Raw genomic sequence first — 27,477 nt, forward strand, 5'->3', positions numbered from 1 at the left:
CGCCCCCTCCCCAGCTCTTAGGAGGGGCTTCCCTGAGTGTGCCCCATCACTGCCAAGGCTGGGCAGGAGGCCAGAGTGCTTCCATCATGGCTAACCGAGGGAAGTAGAACAGAGCTCCCAGCTGGGGACCTGTGTCCAGCAGAACTGCAGGGTGGGCTGGCTGTAGAAGCATCAGGGCAATGGTACCGGAGAGCATGGCATGGCCCTGGTAGCTCTGTCCTCAAGTGACCTAGAACGAGCTCTTGACCCTAGGGGAGAATGTTCTAGCACCTACTTTTCTCGACACGGAGGTGGCTAGATACCATCTCATTTCTGCCCATCCTTTGAAACCTGAACGAGCCTCTGCTCCATCTCTCCATGCCAAGGGCTCCTGGGAGGGCTGGGAAGGAAAGTAGAGGAAGAACTGTCCTGTGGTTCCACTGCCGCTACTGTGGTGGCTCACTATAGAGTGGGATTCTGCAGAACCTTCCAGGGAAGAATGGTTGGGAGGCTGAAAAGAAATAATCATTGCTGGAGAGGAAGAAACGGTGACATTGAAAATGTTTAGATGAAGGGCTGGAGGGGCAGCAAAGAGTTAAGAGTACTTGTTGTTCTTATAGTGCACATCCATCTGTAACTCCAGGCCCAGGGGGACCAGAGCCTTCTTCTTACCTCTGTGGGCACCAGACACACATGGGATACATGCAGGTAAAACACTTGTACACATAAAATAGAAAACATTTTCTAAATGTTCAAATACATGTAATCTATACTCTGTTTAAATAAGTTGCCTAGTGAAGACAGGGAGAGAGGCGGTCATGAGGAGTCCGTGGCCAGGACTTGGACAGTGTCCTCATCTTTGTACTCATCACTGTCTCTGGAGCCTGGAGAGTCAGCAGTCATCACAGATATTTCAGAGATATCTGTGTTATGAAATTTTCGGATCTCAGTCCCTTTTGATACGTGTTTCAACCAGGCTATTTCTTATTACTATCCCTAGGGAGATGGCTTAGTGGGTAAAGTGCTTGTTACCCATGAGGGAGATGGAGACACGAGGATCCCTGGGGCTTAGAGCCCACTTAGCCCAGCTGAGTCAGTGAGCTCCAAGCCTATGAGAGACCCTGCATCATGAACAAGGTGGATGACACCAAAGGAATGATATCTAAAGTGCTGTCTGTCTGTCTGTCTGTCTGCCTGTCTGTCTTCTTCCACTCCCGTTTGCTCACATGCACACAAAAAAATCATGCACACACACACAGACACACACACAGACACTCACACACACACACACACACACACACACACACACACACAAACACACGTAAAAGCATATGCTCTGTGTGGTAAAGTGACTTACCTAAGGCCACACACCATTATCAAGATGCAGATTCAACCCAAAACAACTTAAAACAAGTACACAGCACACATGAAAGCACTATTTCCAGTTGCCAAAAGTGGACACAGCCTAAGTTCCCACGAATAAGTCAATGGATAAACAGAGCACAGTAAAATCATACGGCATATGCATTCTACCATAAAAAGAAAGGACATGTAGAGTCATGCTCCAAAGCGTATGGACCTGAAAACATGATGCTAAGTGAAAAATGCTGCTGGGCAGTGGTGGCACACACCTTTAATCCCAGCACTTGGGAGGCAGAGGCAGGAGGATCTCTAGTTTGAGGCCAGCCTGGTGAGACAGGAAAGAAGGAAGGAAGGAAGGAAGGAAGGAAGGAAGGAAGGAAGGAAGGAAGGAAGGAAGGAAGAAAAGTTAACACCAAAGGACTTATAAAGTAGGTTGCATTTATGGAAAATATCCACAATCCATGAATACATACACACACAGCTCAGACTGGCAGAGGCTAGGGCCAAGAAGGAAATACTAAGTAACTGCATAGTGGGTGATACAAATATATTGTAAGTTAGCCAGGTGTGAAGGTGCATGCCTGTAATCCCAGAATAGGCTGAGAGGCAAGATGCACAAACTGAAGGCTAGCCTGGACCACAGAGTAAGACCCTAAAAGTAGACATGAAACTAGGGGAACACAGGGTTAGTGGGGCTGAGGAAGGGGATGACAAGGGGGGGCTGTTCTCAATGTACAATAAACATATGTATCAAACCTTTTAAAATGAGATGGTTCAGTAGATAAGGTATTTACCATGTAAATGTGGGGACTGGAGCTCAGATTCCAAGCACCCACAAAAAATCTGAACTGACATGATGGCCAACCTGTAATTCTAGCTCTGAAGATGGAGACAGGGATCTCTGGGCCAAGTTGGCTAGCTAGATTAGTAGAACCGGTGGGTTCTAGGTTTGGCAAGGTTTTGTCCTAGCAAATAAAGTGGAAAGACCTCCACCATCAACCCATGGTCTCCACACAGATGTGCACACATGTGCGCCTGCACAATGTTAACACACACCACAAATACACCCACACCCAAGAAGGTAGGCCTAAGTCTTGTATAATTTACCTAGACATCTAGTGAATTTCATTAGTCTTTAATACACTGGGGACCTAGTAGAAAGGAAAAATTGAAAATAGGGTTTTTTTTTTCATCATAGAAAATACTACTGGAAGGAGACAGAGGTCGTCATTATTCAATAAACACAGTAAATGCAATTGTATGGTCTTTTAATATGGTTACTTTTCTGTGAATCTCAATAAAGTAGAAGAGACCGCAGTCGTGGGACTTCTCTTCCTCACAGGCTTCCCCGATGTGGAAGCAAAGGTTTACGAGGCAGCTCTGCCATCTGTGACTACTTACAGGGAACTGTGGTCCTGTGGTAAAGGGATCAGGAAACGGGTTCATCACTGGCTCTGCTGGGAACGTTTTTATCTTCAAAAAAAGAGAGAAGTAAGGGTTACCGCCAGATCAGAAGACATCTTTGAAGTCTTCAATGGCGCAGCTCTAGTTCTGAGAGGAAGGATCCTGGGAAGTTTGGAAAGCTTCATCTCTCCAGTGAAGGAGGAAGGCTTGCCTGTGCCTGAGTTACATGGTATAGCATGTTTGCCTCGCCTGGGACTCCATCTATGGGGTCTCGCAGGCCTGTGCCCAAAGGCTACATCAAGGTAGATAAGGAGGCAATCCTGCCGTACCTGGGGTCACCGCTGAGGGCTTCTCCACAGCTGTGGGAATGGCAAGAAGCATTTGAATGGTCTACTGGGGACAGAGCGCATCTCAGCTGCTGGGGCCAACTAAGTCAGAAGGCAGTCCCTGCCAAACGGCTCTCACTGCTAAACCCCTGTGCACTCTGAGCAGCAGCAGAAGTCTTGAGGAGTGTCCATGCGAGCATGAAAAATCCTGTCACCTTTGGGAACAGGAAGAAAGGTACTTGGAAGTACCCAATGTGACAACACAAGGATGCTCATTTTAGTGAGGGTGGCATCCCAGTCAGCAGGTAATCGTGGCTTTTATGTCTTTCTTTTTGTTCATTTTGACTTCTTGGAGGTCTTAGAAAGTGAGAGTGCTTATTTACTCAAGGCAATATATACCTGGAGGGCCAGTGGCCTGGCAACTGTGGCACTAGCTTTGTCTGTAATCCTCAGGCCCAGAAACAGCCTTGTATACCTGTGCAGGCACAGAGGCCAGCTCTACCCAGGGACAGTGGCTTTGTGTCCTATAGAGCTCTTGCCTGTGGACCGACTCCAGGACAGTCCCTTGGTACTTTCCCACTGTTATAATGGGGTTGGAGGAGCAGGGACACAGCAGACCAGACCCAAATCAGGAACACGTTTTCTGAATAGGCAGAGCAGCCGTCAGGCAATATGAGGATAACAATATCCTTGCAGTGTACATGCCAAGATGCTCACCCCAACCCTGCTTTCCTTTCAGTCAAATCTGTTCAAATAAATATCTCAAAATTCCCAGAATGAACCCTAAGCTTCCAAAGGCTCTTGGCCAAAGCATCCCAGTACATTTTCTTACTCTCTTTGCCTGACCTAACAGGTTGACATGGCATTCTGAGACAAATGTTATATCAAAAAGAAATCTGCAGATAAGTTTCAGGCCAACCAGAATAGACAGGAAGTACTTCCTTATGGCTATTAATGAAATAAGTTAGTAGCCTCTAACAGCCTTCCCACTGTTTACGTGTAAGCTACATTCCCATATACCCTAACGCTTACTGATCCATCAGAACAGGTACTGAGTTCTGGTGTCACATCCCAACCCTAGAGCCACTTCAGAGGGAGGCAAAAACCAAAGTCAGCCTACATCATTCAACAGGGTCTAGCCTACAGAAACGAAACCCCAGACACAAAAATGCTCCATGTTCCTGAAATAGTGACAAACCTGCAGGGGGCACTCTTCCTAGCATGAGGGACCGAGGCCCATGGTACACCTTTTGCTTGATGGACTATGAATGGCTATGTAGGGTGTGTGGCAATGAGAACAAGACAGAGACATCACAGTGCTCCATGAAAGGAGGTGAGCAGGGACATCATGGGCTACAGGAATACTGTGATGTACAGGTGAAACAATGGATGAGCATGCAGAGATGAAAAACTACGCTTCCTTTTACATCATCGATCAGGTAGCATCCCTAGTGGGTCATGATGTCAGAAAGGAGAAGGCAGGGATGAGTTTAAACCTGTATCTGCCATGGGGCAGACACTTAGGACCCTAGCTGGTGACTACCAGAGCGTATATTCCCCTTGCTCATCAAAGCTCCCAGAAAACCACTGGCTCTTGGTTCTTGGGAGCTATGGAGGAAGGGGTGGGAACAAGGGGTGTGTGACTTGGTTTGGCCAACCCTAGGTGGACCCCAAATTTCCCCATTCAATCTGAGGTGAGAACACCCAATAGCAGGGCTGTCTGAAGGCCTGGCACCTCTACATGCCCATCCACCTGCTGCCTCACCTGGGACTCCGGCCGGTCACCTCACCTGTCCCAGCAGGCCCCCACCCTGCCAGGGTACCTACCAGCCTCGTTTTGATTGGACGGTACATGCAAACTCCAGTAGTCTCTTCCTTCATGGGGAGAGAAAGTGGAGGAGAACAGCGAGAGTGTGCACAGTGGGGGCTGCTGGCGGGCTCTGCCTGCTCACAGGAGAGGAGGAGAAATAGGGAGGAGGAGGTGATAAGACAGGAGGAGAGAGAGGAGAAGGGAGACAAAGGAGAGAGACAGCACAGTGCAAGACTGATCTGGCAACCCAGACTACTCAAAGCCAGCATCACCCATGGCTGCTTTCTAGATGCTGTTAGCCTCTGGACTGTTCGCTGCCAGTCCCACCAATTACCCTCCTCTCTGTCTCTCTCTTCCCTGGTCTTCACCTCTCTTCTTTAAACCATGAGCAGAAAGACAAACCAAACCCCCTGCCCAGGGATGGCAGAACCAAACTCTCTGTTTGTACCAGGGGCATATGACTGGGAGCAGTGCCCCACCCCCACCCCAGGAAGCATCACCAGGGTTCTGAAGCATTGCCCAGGCCAAGTCACAAACAGCGCCATGAGTTAGCAATGTCAGGCATGGGGCCACACACTTGAGAGCGAGCGTTTGCTTTCTGTGCCCAGTGCCTTCCCACCCTCAGCCAAGGAAGGAGACTGCTTAGGGTGTGCAGGGGAGTGAGAGGACACCAAGAAAGAGTTACACTGCTAAGAGGCAAAGAGGTCAGGATTTTATCCTTCTGGCTCTCTGCTGTCTGGGTTCAAAACGCAGGCAGAGCTGGTCCCATTTTTCTCACGCATGAGCCCAGGTTTGGGCATCTCCTACTGGAGGTGGGGATGCCCTGCAGCTTAGCTGGAAGACACACTAAGCATTGCGGAGAAAGTGCCACACTTCTGGGATATCAGCACCTTCCCCCCTCCCCCTCCCCCACCCCCATCCCTGGCCCCGAGGACTGCCATGTGCCCAGCAAAGGTACAAAAGCTAGTTTTAGAGAGGATGAGGATGGCAAACAGAAGACGTTCAGTGTTAGGAAGAGAGGACTGCTGAAGGGTTAGTGTGGGCTTCAGGGAGGGACCACTCACTCCAGAGAACAAACACATGCATCTTTTAGCTCAGGAAACTTGGCAGCATCCCACAGTGAGAATTAAAACACAGCCTCTGGGTAGCTTTCACTAAAAAAGAGTGATCAAGGAAATGACAAGCCTCCTTCCTTCTCCACGGCTATCTGATTCTGTCCTCTGACAACTTCGGAGCTGAGCAGCTGCGGGGGCGGGAGGGGGGGGGGGCTTTCACGACCATAACCTCCCTAACACAGCTTTGCTTCACACTCACATTTGGGAGATGCAGAAATCGTTCCCGCAAAGTCGCCCCCCCCCTCCAGGTTCCACCCCATCTTTGTGGACTGTTTCTAAGTCCTTTCTTCAAAGCTAAGTGAATCCGTATTAGTCACCTGCGGTTAAGGTTTACCAGCCGACTTAAAATCCTCCTCCTGCTCTCTTTGCTCCTCAGGAGAAATCCTACCTGCTTAAGAAGTTACCCAATGAAGCCTGTGGGTGGTTGGCTGGCTTCCTGACCCCAGGATGTCCCATGCTGCAGCTAGAACCAACCACACTGGGGACGTGCCACACATATCTCTGCACACAAGCCCCTGCTCTTACTGATAGCAACGGGGAACTCAACATGTGTTTCATGAAGGAAATAAAATCTGTCACAAATAACCAAGCAATACCATATCGCCAAATGGTGAGAATCTGGACAGATGGTGATTAAGAAAGACTTAAGGTTTTGTGCAGCACTGGCCTTTGATGGTAAGCGATGACCATTGCTCCAACACTTCCGACCTTCCTAAACAGTCACCTGAGTAAATGCAAGCAAAGGAAGGTTCTCAGACTCCTACTATCTCCACACCCTTGACTCTTAGCCAATGAGCAGGAACAAGGTATCAATCACATGGCTCACAGGATACTTTGGATATGCCAATTTCTTTTGCTTTTCTCCTAGTTCTTCCTTTCTTGCTTTGGGCTTCTCTGCATTTGTTACACTATTATACATATGTGCCCTTTGAGCTTTAAAATGTGATTCTTTGAGGGGATGGAAAGATTCTTGGCATTGATAAATAATAATGGAAATGTAATGGGAGTGTTCCCCCCCCCCCCATAGGCTTCCAAAGGACATTGCTAGTTTGAGGAGGGAAGAGAAAAGTCAGGCAGTTAGAGAAGGAAAGACAGTCCAGAATACTGAGCACTGGGGAAAGAGGGAGCTAGCAGCTACTTCTCCACAGGTCAAGGCTGGGAATGGGGACTGAAGAGCAGGAAAGACCAGAGTCCTTAGTCAAATAGAGCTAGGGAGGCAGTTGGTCCCTGGACAGAATGACCCCAGGACAGAATGATGGCCAGTAAGTGAAAGCAAACCGAGATTTCCATCTACCCAAAGACCCCATGAAAGATACAAAGAGTGGGTTAGATGCATCTGTGAGTGGCAATGCAGTGAACCGAGCAGACATCTCTGCACCCCTCCTGTACCCTGGGAGCAATGATGAGGTCACAGGCAGATAGATGGCAGCCTGGACTTGAGACTCAGGTCTAGCCCACCTGGAAAAACAGAGTTCCAAACAAACACTCAGCAGTTGAGCCAACTGGAGCCCCTGTCCTGACACCCAACTAGAGCCTGATCCCATGTCCCATGTGACCTTCCTCAGACCAGAGCAACGTCTCCCGGTCATGTCCACACTCCCCTAACTTGCCATGTGCTGGGACACACTGGACCTGCTCTGTAGCCTTGTAGATGAGTAGTTGCTAAGATGCAAAGCTCAGAGAGGGACAAGAGCCACAGGGAAGATTCAAGATCACATAGGGGAGAGGTGTTTACACCTGTTGCCAGCCAGAGGTAGGCCAGCTGACCCAATATGAAGCAGGTCTTTGTGTGCCTAGAATCTACTTTTGACTCTTTTTTTTTTTTCTTTACCTAAAGACTTTGAAATCCATTTCACAGAGACTGGGCCAGGCTAGGCAGTCATACCATATTAGTTCTCATAGAATCTCGACCGACCATTCCTGAATGAATGCCAGAACCTCTGGTCTTTTCTCTCCAGTTTCCTTTCCTTCAAGTGCTGTCCTGAGGGTTGTGGGGTACCATAGAAGTTCTCAGCCAGAAGAAACATGGGAACTAGGCAGAGGCTGTGAACTTGTGGGTGACTCCAGGAGGTAGGTCACTTGCTGTTTTGTTTGGTAAGCATCAGCAGAGAATTTTACCACTCTTGTCCGATAAAGTACAACCTTCCTCTTTTGAAGAAAGACCCAGAGAGAGCAATCAGAAGCAAAGAGTATAGATTTGACAGCTGAGAAACCATGCCTCATGCAGGCTGAGTCTCTTAGACTGCGGATACATTCTCCTCCACTCTCATGCTTCATTAAGGCAGCTGTAGGCTACAACTTGGGTTACGGCTTGAAGGCCATCCCAGAGCTTCCTCCAAGTCTAGGCTTTGGAGATAAGGCAGAGAGGTCCAGGGACCCAGCAAGCTTAAAGGAAGAGGGACCACTTAGGAAAAAAAGAGATACATCCTGACTCTGTCACCTGCCGTAAGGCTTGGGTTCTAGTCTCAAACCTGATGCCAACCTGCTGGGTGAGCTGCAACGAGTGCATATCCCTGTGTAAGCCTTGGCTGGATGAGGCGGTCCCAAAGCTCCACTCCTACTAACAGGCCGGATACAAGCCAGGCACGGGCTGTACTTACACGGCAGCACCCCAACCTCAAGCCCGGGACCCTGAAGTGGACACAGTTACTGATACAGTGGAACTTGGGAGCTGAGTCCACTCTTTTCTGAGCTGTCTAACGGCAAGTGAGACAGGCACTGCTCTATAGAGGCAGAAATAAAAGGAGACCCGACAAAGGGAAAAGCAAACTGCCAAGTCCCCTTTTCCTCCCTTGCACTCTTTGGTACTCATGGAAACAATATTCACTTGGAACAAGAAAAGGTCAGAGCCTACGGTGCCAAGACACATCCTCGGCAGAGCCTGTGTATTCGTACTGGAACATCAGGTCATTCCAAGGTCACCCTTTGTAGTGACCTCCCTGAGTAGCTGTCTCACTACAGCCCAAGGACCTCAGCTCTGTATATATAAAGCCTCCTGGACTCTAGTTCATAGCTAAGTCAGAGCTGTCCAGAGATGTAGAGAGGTATCCCACAAGAGTGGGTGACAGTCCCTGAAGGAGGAAGTCATTTGGCAGATCTCAAGGAATTACTGCCACACGCTGTTTCCTTTCTATCCCAAGTCTGTAATATCTAAGCCAAGATCTTTTGATTCTACCAGCAATCAAGTCTATATACCAGACACATGGTTCTGAGAGGAATCCCACTACTCTTGCAAAGAGTTATGATATATTTTTAAAAATAAATTGACTATAGTTCTTAGAGCCACCAAACTCCTTAGTGAATTAATACTTTATTCATGCTTGCTTGCCCCTAATATAGAATTGTGCAAGCCTTTTTTAAAGTCAGGTACTCACACCATAGCCCAGGCCAAACTGGTATTCATGGCAACCTTCCTTAGCCTCCCACATACTTGGATTACTGCCTGTGCTATTATGCTTAGGTGACATGTTTTAGTTATCCAACAAACTTCCCTTCATACTCTAAAATCCAGTGGTCCCAGTCAGGGGACAACCACTCACACAGACGCATGTGGTTTCCTCTGCAGCACAGCTGGACAGCTTGGTAGTTACCTGTCAGCCTAACTCACAGGGATAGCTTTACCTGGCTTCTAATTCCTGTAAGCAGATTTCCCTACACATGGTCCTCAGAACATAGCTGTCTCCGCTCTCTACTTCACAGATTCTCAGGATGCGCCCTAAGAGTTCCCAGATCTCTCTGGCTGACTGCCCCCCAGAACAGGATGTTCTCAGGTGGCGGCCAGGGGTTCCATCTTCCACAAGGCACTCCTAAACAAGAAGTTTCAGCGGAGATGTATCTGCCGACCCCTGACCCAGGCATGCTACTTTTTTACCTTCTTCCATGACCCCTGTTCTCTTCCCCATCCTGGAAATTACTTCTTTTTTTAAAAGTGGCAAATTCCCCAAACATGAGGCCAGATCTTCTCCAGCCCAGCACATAGCACTCAGTGGGAGGGGCCAGATACCAGGGATCCTGATCCCATGTGGTCTTGTGTGCTTTGCCTATTCGGACACTCAGTTTCTGTAACTGTGCAAAGGGCGGCCGAGGCCTTGCTCAAAAGCTACCAGTTACGCTAACTCTGTTGGACAGCCGGGGGAGAAGGGACTTTGGTCTTGGCAACCCATCTAACAAGCAGACTGAGAGTAACCATGACATTTGCTCAATTGTGATGGTCCCCAGAGCAGGGTCCTCCCTGGCAGCTCTCAGCTGTTCTTAGGCTAACATAACTTGCTAGGCAAAAGAGATAGCTGTAGAAATGGCAAGTGCTGTGTCAGCCCAGACTCTCCTAAAAGCCTCTGAAGAGCCCTTCCTCTAAAGCTGATGCCCAATGACTCTTCCTCTGGCCTTTCCCGGGGCATCTCCTGTGCAGCTTACATGGTGCTTGGCCATTTATCAACCCGACTTCTTGGCCACCCTTGAGCTGCCCTCTAACCTGGAGCTATCCCATAACTAAGTACAAAGCTCTCAGGAGATAGGTTCTGACTTGATTCATATTTTGCCTCACAGCCCAAATGGTGATTGATGTGAACCCCAAGGTGGACCATGATTTATGCTCAACGTTTTTGAGATATGACTGAGCCTAGCCAGTAGTCATTTCCAAGTTTGCCTGTAGCATCTAATAATACTTTACATATATTCATGTTGCCTTCTAGCCTCAATCTCTCTCTCTGTGGCTCTTTCTCTCTGTCTCTGTCTCTGTCTCTCTCTCTCTCTGTGAGTGTGAGTGTGTTTCCCTCCTTTTCTTTTCTTCCTCTCCTGATAACACTTCTGAGATAGACAATGCCATCCTGACATCTGTGCTGTAGGGAAGACAGGACAGGATCCAACGACAAGATTCTTAAACGGGGAGCAGAAAGCAGAGAATGCAGCTCGGCTGGCAGGTGCTTGCACAGTGTTCAGGAAGCCCTGGGTGCAATTCTCAGCTCTGCATAAACCAGGCATGGTAGTACACTCCAGAACTCAGAAGTCAGAGGCAGGAGGATCAGAAGTTCAAGGGCATCCCTGGCTACATAGCAAGTTCAAACTCAGTCTGGCCTACACAAGATCTTATCTTTAAAAAAAAAAAAAACACACACACACACAAAACAGTTATGTGTGTAAACAGTGGCCAGAGACTGAAGTGAGAACTTGCCTGTCTGACCCCTTTAGGGCTCAGTCCTCTAAAAAAAGGGGGGGCTTTTCTCACCTGCAGGAGTCCCACGAGGGCCACTATCCCTAAGAGAAGACCTGTATGCAGAGGAAAGATGGTGGTGGTGGGGGCATAAGGGGTGTGGGAAGCCAGGGAAGAGCCTTGAACCAGAGTTTCAGACCAGATGGATTGCCAGAAGCAACAGCAAGAGATGGGTGGGCATGCAGGGCACAGCCCGGGCGGGCAGCCAGGAAGCTGAGACCCAACCATGAAGGAGCCCTGCTATGCTGGAGAAGCAGCAGCCAGGCGCAGGCGGGACCCCTGCAGCTACCCTCTGAGGAGAAGGCGCACCCCTCCATCAAGGGCCCCAAAGGGTGATGAAGCCCTTGCCGGCTGACTCTCCTTGAGAGCTTCCAGGACTAACAGAAGCCCTCCCTCCCACAGCAGTGGCCGCCTGTCCACCCTCCCCCTGCCAGACGCATCTGTGGTCGGTGGCCTTTCTGCTTTTAGAGAAATGAGAAGTTTACCAGAGGGGTAGCTTCTGTAAAATCCATCAGCAAGTCGCCTGGCCCCAGGGTCAGGGAGCCTCCGTGGTCAGAGGGACTCTGCAAAGGGAGGAAGACGGGCCCTGGTTAGCGATACCCAGAGCAGATGGCAGGGCGCACAAGGGAAAAGGGTACACTTCTCTAGCCCTGAACGGCTCAGTGTGCAACTCCCTCCCACCCCTACCTCCACCTCCACCCCCGACATACTCCTCCCTCAGCGGTGTACAAAATGGGCAGGCTGAACCCCAACTTTCCCCTGAAATCTTCATGGATAGAAGTAGGGTAAAGTGCAGGATCTGTCCTGCTACAAATCACTCCCCCACCCCCATCCCCGGTTCTGGGGAAATGCTTTAAAGAGTCCCTAGAATACATAAATAGAACAAAGAAGCCATCTCTCATGGGAGAGCCAGGAGACCTGAAGGAGCTAAGTTGACCAGCAGCAGAATAATGGGAAGGAGGCTGCAGGAGGGTTGCTGGGACCTCTGAAGACAGTTCCAGACAATGTTTTGTCCTGCGCAGAGATGGCCACGAGAGGGCGCCCTGGAGCTTTGGGGAGAATTCTGTAGCTATCATTCCACACTCTAATACTGCAGCCTGGTCTTTAACCATCTGTGGGATACATGAAAGGAGCCTGCCTCCCACTTGGCAAACTGTAAGACGGAGTCCTGATTCCAGGCAGTGAAGCCAGTATGGTGGCTCACGTCTATAACCCTACTACTCAGTAGGCTAAGGCAGATTTCCCATGAGTTCCAAGCCATCCTGGGTTCATAGTTGTACTGGCTAGTTTTGTGTCAACTTGACACAGCTGGGGTTATCACAGAGAAAGGAGCTTCAGTTGAGGAAATGCCTCCATGAGATCCAACTGTAAGGCATTTTCTCAGTTAGTGATCAAGGGGGAAAGGCCCCTTGTGGGTGGGACCATCTCTGGGCTGGTAGTCTTGGGTTCTATAAGAGAGCAGTCTGAGCAAGCCAGGGGAGGCAAACCAGTAAAGAACATCCCTCCATGGCCTCTGCATCGGCTCCTGCTTTCTGACCTGCTTGAGTTCCAGTCCTGACTTCCTTGGTGATGAACAGCAGTATGGAAGTGTAAGCCGAATAAACCCTTTCCTCCCCAACTTGCTTCTTGGTCATGATGTTTGTGCAGGAATAGAAACCCTGACTAAGACAATAGTTAAGTACCAGACCAGCCTGCTATGCAGCAAAACTCTACCTTAAACAAAAACAAAACTCCAAAAAACAAAACAAAACAAAAACATTCCAGGATACAGTCTATAGAATTCCAGAGGGCCTCAGCCTGCTCGAGTCTATGCTGAGGGTCCAAACACATTGTTGTGCCTATTTTAGACATATGAGGTAAGGACATCAGGGAAGATGGGCCTCGTTCATGCAGGCTATGGGCCTGGATCTGTTTAGATGCTGCTAAGAGTGACCCTGGAACCCGATAAGTCTCAGGGATCCAGTGGCCCTCAGGAGCCCCAGTGAGGCTTCCTGACTGATCTAAGCATCGAGGCTGGCCCTCTCCTCTTCAGAAGGAGGAGAAGCTAAGGCTCAGGGGATGTGGGCCTTGAAGATGTGGGCCTATCAAAGCTATCACGGGTGCGTGACAGCAGGAGCTGGAACCCACTGGCTCCCATCTTGCTGCCTGGGAAGCGGTTCCCTGGACACACCTTTCCTTGAGAAGTTACATGGATCACAGGCATCTTTGGCTCAGCGTGTGCTCGGACAGGAACAGGATCAATGGTACTTGAACCAACTGCCAAAGATTGGCCATTGATAGAGTCACATGGAGAAAAGCAAGAACGGCTCACGTAAGGTCTCGGTTACCACCATCCACATGTGCAATTTTCTGAAATTTCAAGCTGACAGAGTGATGTGTCCCATTTTCAAACCATTAACACACCTTACCCAATGGGAGGTATGGATGGGAACATGTCTATGTTTTTTATTTCTCCAAGTTGTCCAGTATAGAAAGGCACCTGAGGCTACTGCTCTCCCCTTAGTTTTGTGATATTTTAAGATGGTTTAAAACACTTTTTTATCTTTAAATTTACATTCATTTGGTGTGTGTGTGTGTGTGTGTACACATGCCGCAGCATGGGAGTGTGTTATTAGAGGACAACTTTGGGAGTCAGTTCTCTCCTTCCATCATGTAGGTCTTGGGGATCAAATTCAGGTCATCAGGCTGGATATCAAGCACCTTTAGTTAATGAGCAATCTCACCAGCCCATAAGATAGAATTTTGATTGCTTGTTTGTTTGTTTGTTTGTTTTCAAGACAGGGTCTCACTATGTAGCCCTGGATGGATGTCCTGGAATTCACTAAGGAGACCAGGTTAACCTTGACCTCATAGAAATCTACCTGCCTCTGCCTCTCAGACTGCCAAGATTAAAGATGTATGTCTCCACACCAGGCTTTAAAGTCATCCAGGGAGACACAGCAATATACAACAACATCACCACCAAGCATCCCTTACGCGTCTCCTAAAGCACGGTGCACACTGGGTTTTTTTTTCTCTCTCTATTGTAAAATGTCTCTCATAAATGGCTGCCACATATCTTGGGATCAGAGTGTGTGAAAATATATTTTGCTACTTTTATTTTTAATTATCAATATTTTTTCCTTGGAACCAACCTGACTTTCTTCAATTTAAGGTTGGCATTGCTCTCTTAGAAACAAGTCTCATGCTAGCCTCAAACTTACTGCGTAGTGGAGTATGACCTTGACCTTCTGATCCTGCCTACTCTATATGTGCTGGGAATCAGATACATGGCTTTAACTCTACCAACTAAGTTAAGTTATCAGTCTGGTTTGACTGCTTGTCAATGCATGCATGCAACTGAGTATGTAAAATGTAAATGCTCATTCAATACGTGTATTACACCTGGGCCTCTTTCCCATACCTTGGCCCCTGGGGACAGCGGGCTCTTGACTTCTGACTTCTGAGGCGAGCTGACTTTCTGGATTTTGGGGGACGCCAGTGACACCGAAACTTGAGTGGCAGACATCGTGGTGGTGGTGGTGGTTGTGGTTGTGGCTGTGGTGGCTCCCACTGCCTCAGCAAGGTCTGGAGGGAGGTCATCTTCATCACTGCGGTTACTAAAAGCACATGAAGCTCTGCTCATTACAATAATACACAGGCTGTGAGGGGCACGGGGAGGGCGGGGCGGGGGCGGGGCAAAGCAAGAGGACAGGGCTCTCCAAATGGGTGCCAACTCAATGTCCACCATACAGGATCCAAGATGGAGACACACCTGGGCTGGACTTTCTGCCACTCCCCCACTCTGTGTGTGTGTGTGTGTGTGTCTGTGATTGTGGTGAACCACTCTCTCTCTCTCTCTCTCTCTCTCTCTCTCTCTCTCTCTCTCTCTTTCGGAACAGGCTTTCTCTGTGTACCCCTGGCTGTCCTGGAACTCACTTTATAGACCAGGCTGGCCTCAAACTCAGAAACCCACCTGCCTCTGCCTCCCAAGGGCTGGGATTAAAGGCGTGCACCATATATTTATTACTTTAATCATTTATAAAGGAATGATTCCATAGCATGACATCCTTCACAATTGTGTAGCCATCCCACTCTATATCCCCCAGTCTTGCATCAATTGTAACCAAAACTGTTTGATTACTGAGCAGGGACTCCCCATGGGCCTCTCTCACATCTCCCAGCAATCTTTAGTCCTGTCTTGTCCCCGTCTCCAGAATCTTGCCTATTCCTGAAACCTCACAGAGCTGTGGTATACATCAAAATGCCCTTTTCTCTTAGGTTGGGAAATGTTCTATTGCATGACCAATACCATACTTTCTTAGCTGCGTCTCTGCTAGCGGACCCTCAGCTGGACACTCACATCACAGTGTCATGGTAGCCTTGGAAGGATGAACATTCCTGCGAGGCTGCAGAAATCAAGCTCATGAACTGTCTCTCTAGCCCTTTATTTTTTCAGGTTTTTAAATTTATCTTTTATTTGTTTTTATTTATGGGTATATGTGTGGATACATGCATGTGTCCCCTTGGAGGCCAGAAGTATCAGGTCCCCACAGTGGGAGATACAGGATATGGATGCTGGGACTCCCAACTCCAGTCTTCTGAAAGAACAGTGCGGACTCTGAACTTACAAGCCATCTGCCGAGCCTGGTTTTCACTTAATTTTTTAAAAAGTTAGTCATGCAGTGAGTTATGCAGAAGAGAGAGGTGAATATTTTTTTATCCTCGTGTAAAAACATTAACCCTAAAACTAGAGTTACTATTTATTTTTACATAAAAAGACATTAAAAGCTGGGAAGTGGTGGTGCATGCCTTTAATCCCAGCACTTAGGAGGCAGAGGCAGGCGGATTTCTGAGTTCAAGGCCAGCCTGGTCTAGAGAGTGAGTTCCAGGACAGCCAGGGATACACAGAGAAACCCTGTCTCGAACCCCCTCTTCCCCCGCCACCAACAACAATAAAAAAAAGACATTAAAAAAAAGCCCACTTCCTATAGTAGGAAGTTAACCCAAAGACTCTAAAGTAGGAAAAGCTCCAAATTCTTCTTTCTAAAAGACATTTTTTAAACAAATTTCTCTGTGTCTGTATGTATGTACATGCCATGTGGTTGCAGATACCCTCAGAGGCCAGAAGAGGGCATCAGATCCCCCGGAGCTGGAATACAGGCAGTTGTGAGACAGCTGAATGAAGAGTGTCCTCTGAAAAAGCAGCAAGCGCTTTCAACTACTGAGCTATCTCTCCAGGTATATATATATATATATATATGTGTATATATTTATATTTAAATATATATTTCATAGTAAAATATATATTTAATATTAAATATATTATATAGTATATAATATAAATATCGGTACATATTAAATATATCTATTTTAAATAGATATATGTTTTAAAGTCTTTTTGTCTTAACTTAGACAAAGAGGAGACTTTCAAAATTCAGTAAGTCAACAGCTTTACTTCAGTCTCTGAGGTAACTCACAATAAATTCATAAAATGTTGTTGTCTTATGGATGTAGCCCAGGCTAGCTGTAGTCTCTTGACCCTCCAGCTGTTACCTGCCAAGTATTGCAATTACAGGCATGTGTCACCACACCTGGCTTACAGGACACATTAACAAGGTTTTGTGGAGAAGAACTGCGCCTTGAAACTCTTTTGCTGAGTGCAGTAGTGCAAAAGTGAGAGGACTTATTATTATTATTTTAAACAAGAGCCAATTTGGTGATTAAGAGAAATCTTTCCTTTCTTGTGGTTAGTCATTATTTAATAGGATTGCCTATCCTGAATGGGTGACAATATGTTTTGAATTTTGAAATGAAAGGGACCATAAACTCCGGGCGGCCTTGTCCTGGAGGGAGCGGGGAAGATTTTCATAGTTTAATTTGTTCCCCAGAGATCATCAGAGCTGTTCATTATCTGAGTTCCAGACATTCTGACTTTCCTGGACACACTGGTGCTACACACCCCTAGCTTCCCATCCAGGCTAGTGAGGTGACACGTGCCTGCTCTTACGACCTGTAAGCACTGTCTTCCTTGCCTTCCCACAAGGAGCCAATGGCAGTCTGTGCTGGCTGTTGGAGGATTGCCTTTGGCAATGCACTCCAACCTTCACTTTGCACCCTGAATCCCTACTGTTTTTTTTTTTTTTTTTTTCTTTCTTTCTTTTCAGAAACACAACCTTTGGCCAGACCCTTGCAAAATCTCAGCACTTGGGAGGCAGAAGCAGGCAGATCTCTGTGAGTTCAGGCTGGTCTGCAGAGTGAGTTCCAGGATGGCTCCGGGCTACACAGTGAAACTGCCTCAAAACCCAAACCAACCATCCTTTAGTGTGGGCACTAGCTCACTTTACAGATGAAGGAAAAGCACTTGAAGCCAAGCCTGGTGTTACAGACCTGAAATCCCAATTACCCAGAGGGCGGAAGCAAGAAGACCAGACATTCAAAGTCTGCCTGGGCAACACAGGGAGACCTTGTCTCAGAACAGACCGTGAAGGCTGATGAGAGACGTAGCTCCGCGGCACAGCACTTGCTTTGCATTGGTGAGGTCGCCAAAACCTCACTCTAAAGAAAGAAACGAAATGAAAGAGCAGGAAAGACAAGAGAAAGGTACTGGAGAGATGGCTCAGTGGTTGAAGCATTTGCAGCACAGCCTGAGGACCAGAGTTCAGAGCCCTGGAAACCCACGTAAATGACTGGTGGGCCTGGTGCACTGCCTGTAATTAATTCCCTCCTCTGAAAGGACATACAGGGGCCCCCAGAGCTGGTTCAAGTCTAGCCATGTTAGTGAGTTTTAGGTTGAGAGAGTTCACCTCAGTGAATAAGGTGGATTCCTGATATCAATTCCCATCCTGTAAATACATGTGTGGATGCACGCGTGCGCGCGCGCGCGCGCACACACACACACACACACACACACGAAAATGGAAAAAGAAGTAAAGACTGGTTCATAGTATTCATTTTTGTTTCTCAGGATCTCAGAGCTACAAACAGACCAGAACCCCAGACTGCCCACAGTTCCCGTTGTGCCCAGAGATTCCTCTGTAGTTCTCTGACACGCTTCACACCCAGGCATGTCGCCTGAGCCACAGCTGGGGCCCAAAAGGGAATTCCATGGCCATCAGTCTTCCAGCCCACGGCTGAGCCCACTGCCCTTCCTACAGGCCTCAGCCGGCTTGTCTGGGCTGTTGTTTACAACTCTGTCTTCGCCTCCAGCACTTTATGAGACTACAAGTTGAGGTGACAGGTGGGAATTGTCAGAGCCACTTTGCCAGTACCTGACAATGCTTAGAACCAGAGTCAAGAGTTTTGTTGAACTAAGTGGGAAAAACCCTGGGTGGGGCCTGACATCATCTGAAGCTCCTTTCCCTCCTTCCTGTTCTTTGACTGAGCCTGCTGAGCACTTAGCTATGGCGCCATGGGGTGTGACGGCAGCTTCTCTTATGGCCTCTGGGGGTTCCTGTCTTAGCAATCAGCCACCCATGTAATCCTCCTCCAGAGTGTGAACTGGGTCTAGCAATGTGTTTCCAATAAACAGAATATGGCAAAAAAATGAAAGGATGTCTTTTCTGTGTAAGGCTATGTAAAACCGACTTTCATCCCGCCTCTCCCATGCTTTCTGACAGAGAAACCTTACAAGACAGTAGCATAGGGTAACCGGGGTCCAACAGCTTCCTTGGCTATGGATTCTGATAGCAACCGTGTGAGAGACCAAGGCCTTAACGGGATAATTTGTAGCTTTTTGGGGACCCAACAGAGAAGCTCAGAGAGGTTATGCCAGACTCCCAATCCTCAGCAACTGCGAGGTGGCGGGCACAGAATGCTGGAAACAGTTTACTATACCACAGTCGATAAAGGACAAATGTGCTCACTGTGACACCAAAATGGGAATTAAATGGAGTTTGGGGGATGGCCATCTGAGAAGGTGCCTGTGGCAGGGCTAATGAGTTTATAACTGAACGTTCACGAGTAGGGGGTAGATAAGCGCAGAACTCACAAACTATACTGCCTTGTTAACCTCCTCACACGGGGAGGCTTGATTTCCGGCTTCTCCACAGCTGGCTGGGCGGCTTCCACGCGGATAGGAATGGGGCTTCTAGACATAGGGAAAAAAATTGTTAAAATGGTAATGCTCTTGTATTAGGCTTCTCAGGTGATATTCAGCTTACTGATTCTGATGGTCAAGAAATCTGACTGTTCTTGGCTTAGTGTTTAACTTAATAACTGAAATTATATTACAAATACAGATAAGTTCAAAATCAAATAAACAAGCAAACATTATAGAGACCAGAATAGGTGAGGTACCAAATAAAACTGCCTTGCCTCCAAAGCTTCCTACCTCATATGAGGGTTTGGGTCATGGCTAGGTCTTGCTGGGGAATGAAGAAAAACCCATAAATAACTCAGCTTTAGTTCCCAATAACTTGGTAGCTCACAATGGCTGTAACTATAGTATATAGTGAAGCTATATACTGTGTGTGTGTGTATATATATATATATATATATATACTGAGATTATATATATATGCATATACATATATATGGTGAAAATATATAATCAAAAGAAATTTAGGATTCTCTCTAAAATAATCTAATACTATGTATATGAGAATATTTTTTAAAAGAGAGACACAGCTCAGTTGTTAAGAGTGCTTGCTGCTCTTCCAAAGGACCTGAGTTCAATTCCTAGCACCCATGCTAGGTATCCTAAGACTACCAATAATGTCTCCAGGGAATCTGATGCTCTCTTCTAGCCTTTTGGGGCACCTATACATGGTACGCGCGTGCACACACACACACACACACACACACAGAGAAAAGTAAAAATGTTCAGTTTCAAACATGGGACAGAGGTGCCTATTTAACATATCAAAACAGACCTAGCTGCCAGCTTCTTCCAGCATCAGTCAGACCCTGTCACAGGGTATAGCTGGCCTACCCTACCCAGCTGGGCTGCTCTTCCCTATATAACCCAACTATTTTGTATATCTGCTTTCTTTGTACTTTTGTCCTCTGGCTGAGGCACCTAGTTCCCCCCTCCCCCATTCCTCACCTTGAGCCTGGCTCAAGGTCATGTTCACTCTGGACTCCCCCAGATGTCCCTGCCCCTGGCTGTGCTCTCCTGCACATCTACGATAAACTTTCTCCCCAGCCACAGCCACAGCTAGGAGCAGTCCTATCCTTTCTTTTTCCTTTTATTCCTTTTAGTTTTTTTTCATTCAAAAATATATTAAAGTTTCCTTTTATTTTTTCCTCAATCATTTATGGTGACCCAATGGCTTCATTTAAAACTGTTTTTTTTAATTATCTTTTTTTAAAAATGTATTCTCTATGTGTGTTCAGAGGCTGAAGAGCAGAGGGCCTACGGCAGTCAGTTCTCCCACCATATGCATCTGAGAACTAAATTGAGGTCCTCAGCCTTGAGGGTGGGACCTGATACTCACTAAAGCCATCTCGTCAGCCCCCAAACAGCAACTTTAAAAAATCTTTAATATATTTTTATGGTCATGACTAATTTGATATTTAAAAAAAAATTCAGTAACACCAAAGAGGTCTTGAGACCCAGCTGAGGCCCTGAGCTGGGACCCTGACAGATCAGCAAGCCACTTCTGCACTTCCATTTCCTCTTCTAGTATGTGGAAAGTGTGCAGTTGGTCCCTAGCAAGTGTCTGTTGGATGGACACAGTAAAGAATAAATAAGGATTCTGAGTCAACATGCTGAATTCATGGTTTCCTCAGGCCAGAACCCTAGGGCCTAAAATGACCCCATCCTAGGGTTCTCTGTCTCATTCAAGGAAGACACCAATGGGAGAGACAGCAGAGGCCTGGCTGAATGTAGGGTACCATCCCCATCACCCTGACATTAAAGGGGCCCCAGCAGAAGGGTAAGGGGTAGGGAGGACCTCAGGCTGAGTAGTTTATTCTAAAGGCAGTGACAGTCACTAAAGGTTTTAGTCTGGGGAGGGGCACTATGAGGTTTGCATTGTAGAAAGGTCCTCAGAGCCATGAAGACATATTGATGGGAGAGTCAGGGTATTAGTGATCCAGAATAGGAGACAAGGAATGGCTGGGAAGAGCAGGGATTAAGGTCCTGAACAGATTTCTATGAGATAATATAACTCAAATTGATGTGTTTTGATGACCAATTAGGTGAGGGGATGAGGCGGGTGGGTGGGAACAAGGACTCTTGAGTTTCAAGCTTGGGGAGGAAATAGATAATAGTGCTGTTCTCCAAAATGGAGACAGATGAAGGAATGATGGTGGGCAGAGTGGAAAGGGTCTTTTAGTTTTGCTTTTCCCAGTGCTGGGGACAGAACCTGGGCCCTTGTATATGTTAGAAAAGTACTCTCCAACTGACCTGGACCTCAGCCTGATAAGTCCCTGTAAAGCCCAGGAGGGACCCATACAGACTGCCATTAAGACAACATAGAGAAATGCTAGCTTTCGCTTTGAGCATTGAGTATAACCATTCCCTAGGATACCCAGGCATTCACTAAGATGCTTTTTCTGTCCTCCTTCCATTCTCATCCCCCCACCCCCAACCACACACACAGGATCTCAAGGACTAAGGTGGGACTCCAGAGTCTACTTCAATTCGTCTGGTTGGCGTGGTTGGGGATCGAACCCAGGGCCTTGAGCATGCTAGGCTCTCTACTACTGAGTTAACCTCTGCAGCCAGGACCTGGGATTGTCAATAAGAGACGCTGTTGTACATTTGAGGAAAGTACTCTGAGGAGCAGAGGATGGCAGACCACCAAAATGCCAATAAGACTGCCTTGGTGACATGTTGTCAGTTATTTGGGCTGAGGCGGGATTCCCCTGAGGCATGGGGTGTGGAGATAGTGGCTAAGAGGGTCAATGTGAATCCATGTGATTCCAGTCCTGACAAAGTTCAGAAATGAGAACCCAAGGAAGAGCATCGAACAGAAGCCAGACGGGGAAGGGTTCTCTTTCCTGTATTGTCAACGATGATGATGACGCCACTCTGGGAACTGAGGTCAGCTCTACATGGTCCAGAAACCACTCAAGGAGGCTGGGTTCTTTGCTAGCTCAGCGGGCAGTAATGTTAAGCTAGGAATAAGCAACAGGAAGTCTTTAAACTGGTTTCTTTGAGCCCCTATTCTCTCCCCTTTGTTTTCCCTCTCTACTTCTGTCACCCGGGTTGTCCCTCCTTCCCTCACCCCGGGCAGGGCGGTGGGGGTGGGGGTGGGGCAACACTTCCGACATAATGCAGTGTCATTTCCCCACTCAAACAAGAACCAACAGACCTGACATTGGTATCCTGGAGATTCGATTTCTTATTGATATTTACAAATGAGGGCTCCTCTTTTCCAATCTGTTAACGAAAACAAGTGAATCACATGTAAACAGCTTGGCATGTAAAAATGCTCTCAGGTCTTCTGCATCCAAAGGATTGTAGCAATAGGAAGGACCACAGAGGTTAATTCATTAGGTTGTCTAGTCAATCACAAAGTTATCCTGTTTTCACAGCAAATAACAACGACAAAAAAGTTTCCTTGAGTCATTTCTGCTACTGAGGCTTAAGGCGCGGAAACTGAACATTCAATCAACGCTTGCATTCATACTTTTATTGAGCACTTGCTATGTGTCAGCTCCTGCCTTAGTGAGAAAGGAAACGTGTGGGAAAAGCAACCCCACAGTTCAGTCCCTTCCGGCACTCTGTGTATCAAGAACGAGAATGGGCTACAGGTTTGCGTAGCATTTACAGTTACAGCTTTAAAAGGAACTTGGAGTCCTGTATATCAGAGGAGCAATCCCGGAAGGGATGATGTCATCTGATTTTAATACGAGTCTTGTCTTCCTTCCTCTGGTGAGTCCCTGAGAATGAAAAGGGAGGAAAGGACACCCACACAGCCAGCCGAATAGCATGTACACGGGCAGTCAGTGGGGAAGATGCCCCACCCAGAGCCCTTGTGTTCAGCCTCTGCTTTGAATGGACGCTCAGTAATGTCATGGAGACAGGGGGGTCGGGAGTGGGGTGGGGGGAGGACACAGCAGTCCACACACGAATCCAGAGACAGCTCCTGTCAGGGTCTTTTCTACAGCCAGAAACAAGACAGTACCTCTGGCTTCCTTTCCATACACCTGTGCTCTGTGCTGACCCCATAGGGAACTGGTGTTTAGCCCCTGGCAGGATGCTGGGCTGCATACAGCAGCTCTTCACCACAAACTCTCAAGCTACACCAACCCAGGGATTCCTAGGGTAGCTCCGGAGAACATTAGTTCGGGGGAGGAGAGTGGGAGCCATTTACAAAGTAGCCCGTGCCATTAGAAAGAAGGAAAATAGAGCAGGTTTCCTTGAGGACTTCTCAAAATCTATACGTGGCTAATATGCTGCTTTGGAGGGTGGGTGAGTGGGTGCATCCTTCCTACAGTGATGGGTGAGCACTGCAGGGCCAGCATTCCCGGCTTTACTGATCTCACGCCTTCCTCTCTCCTCTTCCACTATTTTCAGGGCCTTCCTTTTTATCTGTCTGAGCCAGTATATTTTTCTTTTCTTTGGGTCTATATCCCCTCCTTTTCCACACTTTCTCAAATGAATTATTTTTGACACATAGTACCTCTTCTATAGCAGAAACCTGGATCTTGCTCTGTGAGCGCAAGGCCTCTGGGAACACAGCAGACCTTCCTGATATGCATAACATCAACTTTATAGGCTATAAAACATGTACAGTTTTATTTGCTTGGTGATAGGACAAACAGCATATACAGAAATGACAGTGGGAGAGCAGGTAAGACAATCAGATGCGACTGAGACCTGAGACAGCTGAGGTTCACTTACTTACTATACTTATGTATATATGTGTGTGCTTGCGTGTGCACTTGCTCAGTACGCACATGGAGGCCGAAGGTTAACTTGGGGGAGCTGGCTCTCCCCTTCCACCATGTAGTTGCTAGGGATGGAACTCAGGTCACCGGAGTTGGCACCCACTGCCTTCATCCTTTGAGCTACCCTGCCAGCCCTGCAATCACTCAATTTGAGGCAAGGCGTCAACCTGGCTGTCCTGTAAAAAGTGCCAACTGCCATCACCCAGAGCAGTCAGTGTCCCCAACAATTCCCTAGCTTTAACCTGTGATTGTTCCTACCAGTATGTCCTGAGGTGATGTGAGACGCTCGTCAGGATCTCCGTGCTATTCTTTAATCTTAACAGTTACCTAGGGAGGTTGTTTTTAATTTGTTTTGTTTTGTTGGGTTTCTTTAATTTGTGAGTGTGTAATGTGTACGGGTGTATGGTGTATGTGTGTGTTCAGGTATGCAGGGCTAGAGAAAGGAGTCATGTGTCCTCCTTCATTACTATCTACCTTTGAGGGTCTCTTGTTGAACCTGGAGCTAGTGGCTTTTCAACCAGGCCGGTATCTAGCCAACCCCAGCAACCCTTCTGCCTCCCCAACAAGCTGAGATGACAGGTGTGGATGGGATCACACCTGGCTTGTATATGCATGCTGGGGTCCAAATTCCAATCTTCAAGCTTGCAAAGAAAAGGTTTTTAACCTCTGAGCTGTCTCTTCAGCCCCTTGTTGTCTGAAGCTGGTCTCTAGCTCTGGATCGTAGAGACTTTTCTGTATCAGCTTCCCAAGTGCCTGGGACTCCTGTGTATACTGCCAGACCCAGCTGATCCCCATCCCGTACAAAACAGCTGAAGTCCGCGGAGTTAATACATGAATTTAAGATGACATCACTAGCCAGGTATGGTGGTGCATGCCTTTAATCCCAGCACTCGGGAGGCAGAGGCAGGCGGATTTCTGAGTTTGAGGCCAGCCTGGTCTACAAAGTGAGTTCCAGGACAGCCAGGTCTACACAGAAAAACCCTGTCTTGAAAAAAAACCAAACCTAACCAAAATAAAAAAATGACATCATTAAGACACAGATCAGGACTCAAACCTGAGCCAGGGGTTGCAACCCTTTGGTGGTTAAATGACGCTTTCACAGGGGTCACATAGCAGACATCCTGCTCATCAGATATTTACACTGCAATTCATAAGATTAGTAAAATCACAGTTATGAACAAGCAACAAAATAATTTTATGGCTGGGGGCGAGCCCAACGGGAGGATTGTATTAAAGGGTCGCAGCATTAGGAAGGTTGAGAACTGCAGACAGAACCAGACCATCCGGCTTTCCAATACATGGTCCATACCTCCTGTTTCCATCATGGCCTCCCAGTGGAAGAAACCCTGTAAGTCTGCTCTTGTTTCTCACAGCATCTTCTGGGAGGATTCAAATCATACAGATTGTTATATATGTAGGTAGAGAATGAAGATATTTTCGAGTATGTACTCTTCACAATGTAAGTATAGACAGTAGACTCATAAGGACTGTCCATTCTTACATATTGTTTTAATGAGCACTTGGACAACTGTAGCCTTAAAAATCTCTTTTTACTGTGTGTGTGTTTGTGCGCACGCCAGCCATGGTGTGCGTAAGAGATTAGGGGACAACTTTAAGGTGCTGGCTCTCTCTTTCGACCATATAGGTCCAGGGATTGAACTGAGTCACTGAGTCATCTTGTCAAGCCGACTATAGCTTATTATATGCTGTTTTCAGGGCAGGGATGGCCAATGGGTTTCTCCTTAGAGGCGACCTGTGACTGGGGCCACTGCCTTAGAACCCTCATTTAGGGTGGCATAAAGAGTGTAATTAATGGCCATTATGGAGCCAGTGATATGTGCTATGGTGCCAATCAGAGGGTTTATGTCAGTTATTACACTATCCTCTCTTTTATCTCCAAATTCACCCCTCCTCCACGGATCTGGGATGAGAAGCCCCAAACAAAATTTCCTTTGCCAACAGGGGGCACTACAGGGGGAGAAATTTTCGGCTTTACATTCTTTTGGGTTACCCCAGCCTGGCTTCTTCAACTATAGTACCCCACTCCTCCACAGGAACATCTAAATCAGGTTACAGTATGGCAGCACCAGGAGATCCTGTGTCACCCTGCCCATCATGGACACAGCTCCTTTCCCCAGGCTGTGGGGGCCTGTCACCCCTAGCCCTTAGTATGGGATCAGGCCACATGTAACTCATGAAGTTAGATACAAGAGGAGGCTATGGGGACCTGAACTCATGAGTTTAAGTTTCACCTGTGTGGGATTCTTCCTCCTGGCACTCAAATGTCCACATTTACATTTTTGTTCCCCTGCTCTTGTGATGGAAAGTGTTTCCGGAGTTGCCACCTCCAGTCTCTTGGAGAAGTGTGACTCAAAGTGTAGTTCAGGGAGCTGGTTAGACATGAGGATCACTACCCCCACAGTGACTTCCTGAACCCTCAGGGAAGGGACAGCTCTGCTCAGAGCCCTTATGCAACTAGCACGTAAGAGCCACTGTCTCTCTCTCGTTTCCCTGTCATCCATTCGCTTACATAAATAATAACCACACCCACTAGCAATTCTTTACATTAAAACCCAGGCCTCCTGGAGCCAGTGAGGCAGCTCAGCATGTAAAAGTGCCTGATGCCAAGGCTGACAACCAGAGTCCAATCCTCAGGACCCACACAGCAGAGAGGACTGACTCCCGAAAGTGGTCCCTTGTCCTTCACAAGCATTCGATGGCATGAGCCCCTGCACCCCTCCTAACAAAGAGATAAAATGTAACAACAACAACAACAACAACAACAACAATATCCAGGCTCCTATACCAAGAAGTGGCTCCTATCTCCATACTAGACCTTGACTGGTTCTGTGTCATTGTCCCTCTGTGTGGCACTGAGGAAATCCTGCAGCATATGAAATTGAAGGAGTATTCACCCCACGTACCTGGGCATTCACACGAGAGGCATTCTCCAGCTGTGCTTTCAAAATGTTGCACTTCACATGATCTGCTACGGGCGAAGGCAGCAGCGGGGTCTGAAGGGTCTTCTCTGAAACTTTCTTTTCCTCAGCCTGAGGTAAAGCAGGACGCAGGTGACACACATGTTAAGCAGACAGAAAAGAAAACTCATGATGATTTTCCCCAACAACCACAACGACAATTAACACAGGGATCTGAGTGTGTGTGTGTGTGTCTGCGCCCTAATACACTTCCATTTGGGCTGTCACTTTCTAATACAGAGACTTCCCACATATCATCCCACTCTCTAGTGAGGGAGGGACTGGACACACCAGGTGTCAGGTGAAGGTTTTAGACAGGAAGGGACCAGTGACAGGAAGGGACGAGTGACAGAAGCCACAGCTTCTTTTCCCCCAGCCCAGCCTAGAGCTATTCCCTCCATGCTACCTCAGAGATAGCAAGACATGCCAGTAATTTTCAGGATCAAGAAAAAGGGCACAAAATACTTGCTGA

The 27,477-nt window shown here is 47.5% G+C and overlaps 1 protein-coding gene across 6 annotated transcripts in view; it reads right to left on the minus strand.

Moving 5' to 3' along the window:
• The window catches only part of Epb41l4b (erythrocyte membrane protein band 4.1 like 4b), a 151,197-nt gene that overhangs the window by 13,192 nt on the left and 110,528 nt on the right, over positions 1-27,477 (minus strand). For 2 of the 6 annotated variants that reach the window (XM_011250068.1, XM_030253675.1), the window contains 7 exons: positions 26,952-27,077; positions 22,446-22,513; positions 19,175-19,273; positions 14,609-14,804; positions 11,691-11,768; positions 4,899-5,015; positions 2,743-2,814 (listed from right to left, as the gene is read on the minus strand). In XM_011250068.1, the coding sequence (XP_011248370.1) occupies positions 2,743-2,814; positions 4,899-5,015; positions 11,691-11,768; positions 14,609-14,804; positions 19,175-19,273; positions 22,446-22,513; positions 26,952-27,077 (756 nt within the window). Of the gene's footprint in view, positions 1-2,742; positions 2,815-4,898; positions 5,016-11,690; positions 11,769-14,608; positions 14,805-19,174; positions 19,274-19,656; positions 22,249-22,445; positions 22,514-26,951; positions 27,078-27,477 lie in introns of those variants that run through there. The other 4 variants (XM_006538087.3, NM_001355492.1, XM_011250069.2 and 1 more) reach the window with 4 other exon arrangements.

Source organism: Mus musculus, chromosome 4 (assembly GCF_000001635.26).
Source record: "Mus musculus strain C57BL/6J chromosome 4, GRCm38.p6 C57BL/6J".
In the NCBI taxonomy this organism is placed as follows: Eukaryota; Metazoa; Chordata; class Mammalia; order Rodentia; family Muridae; genus Mus; species Mus musculus.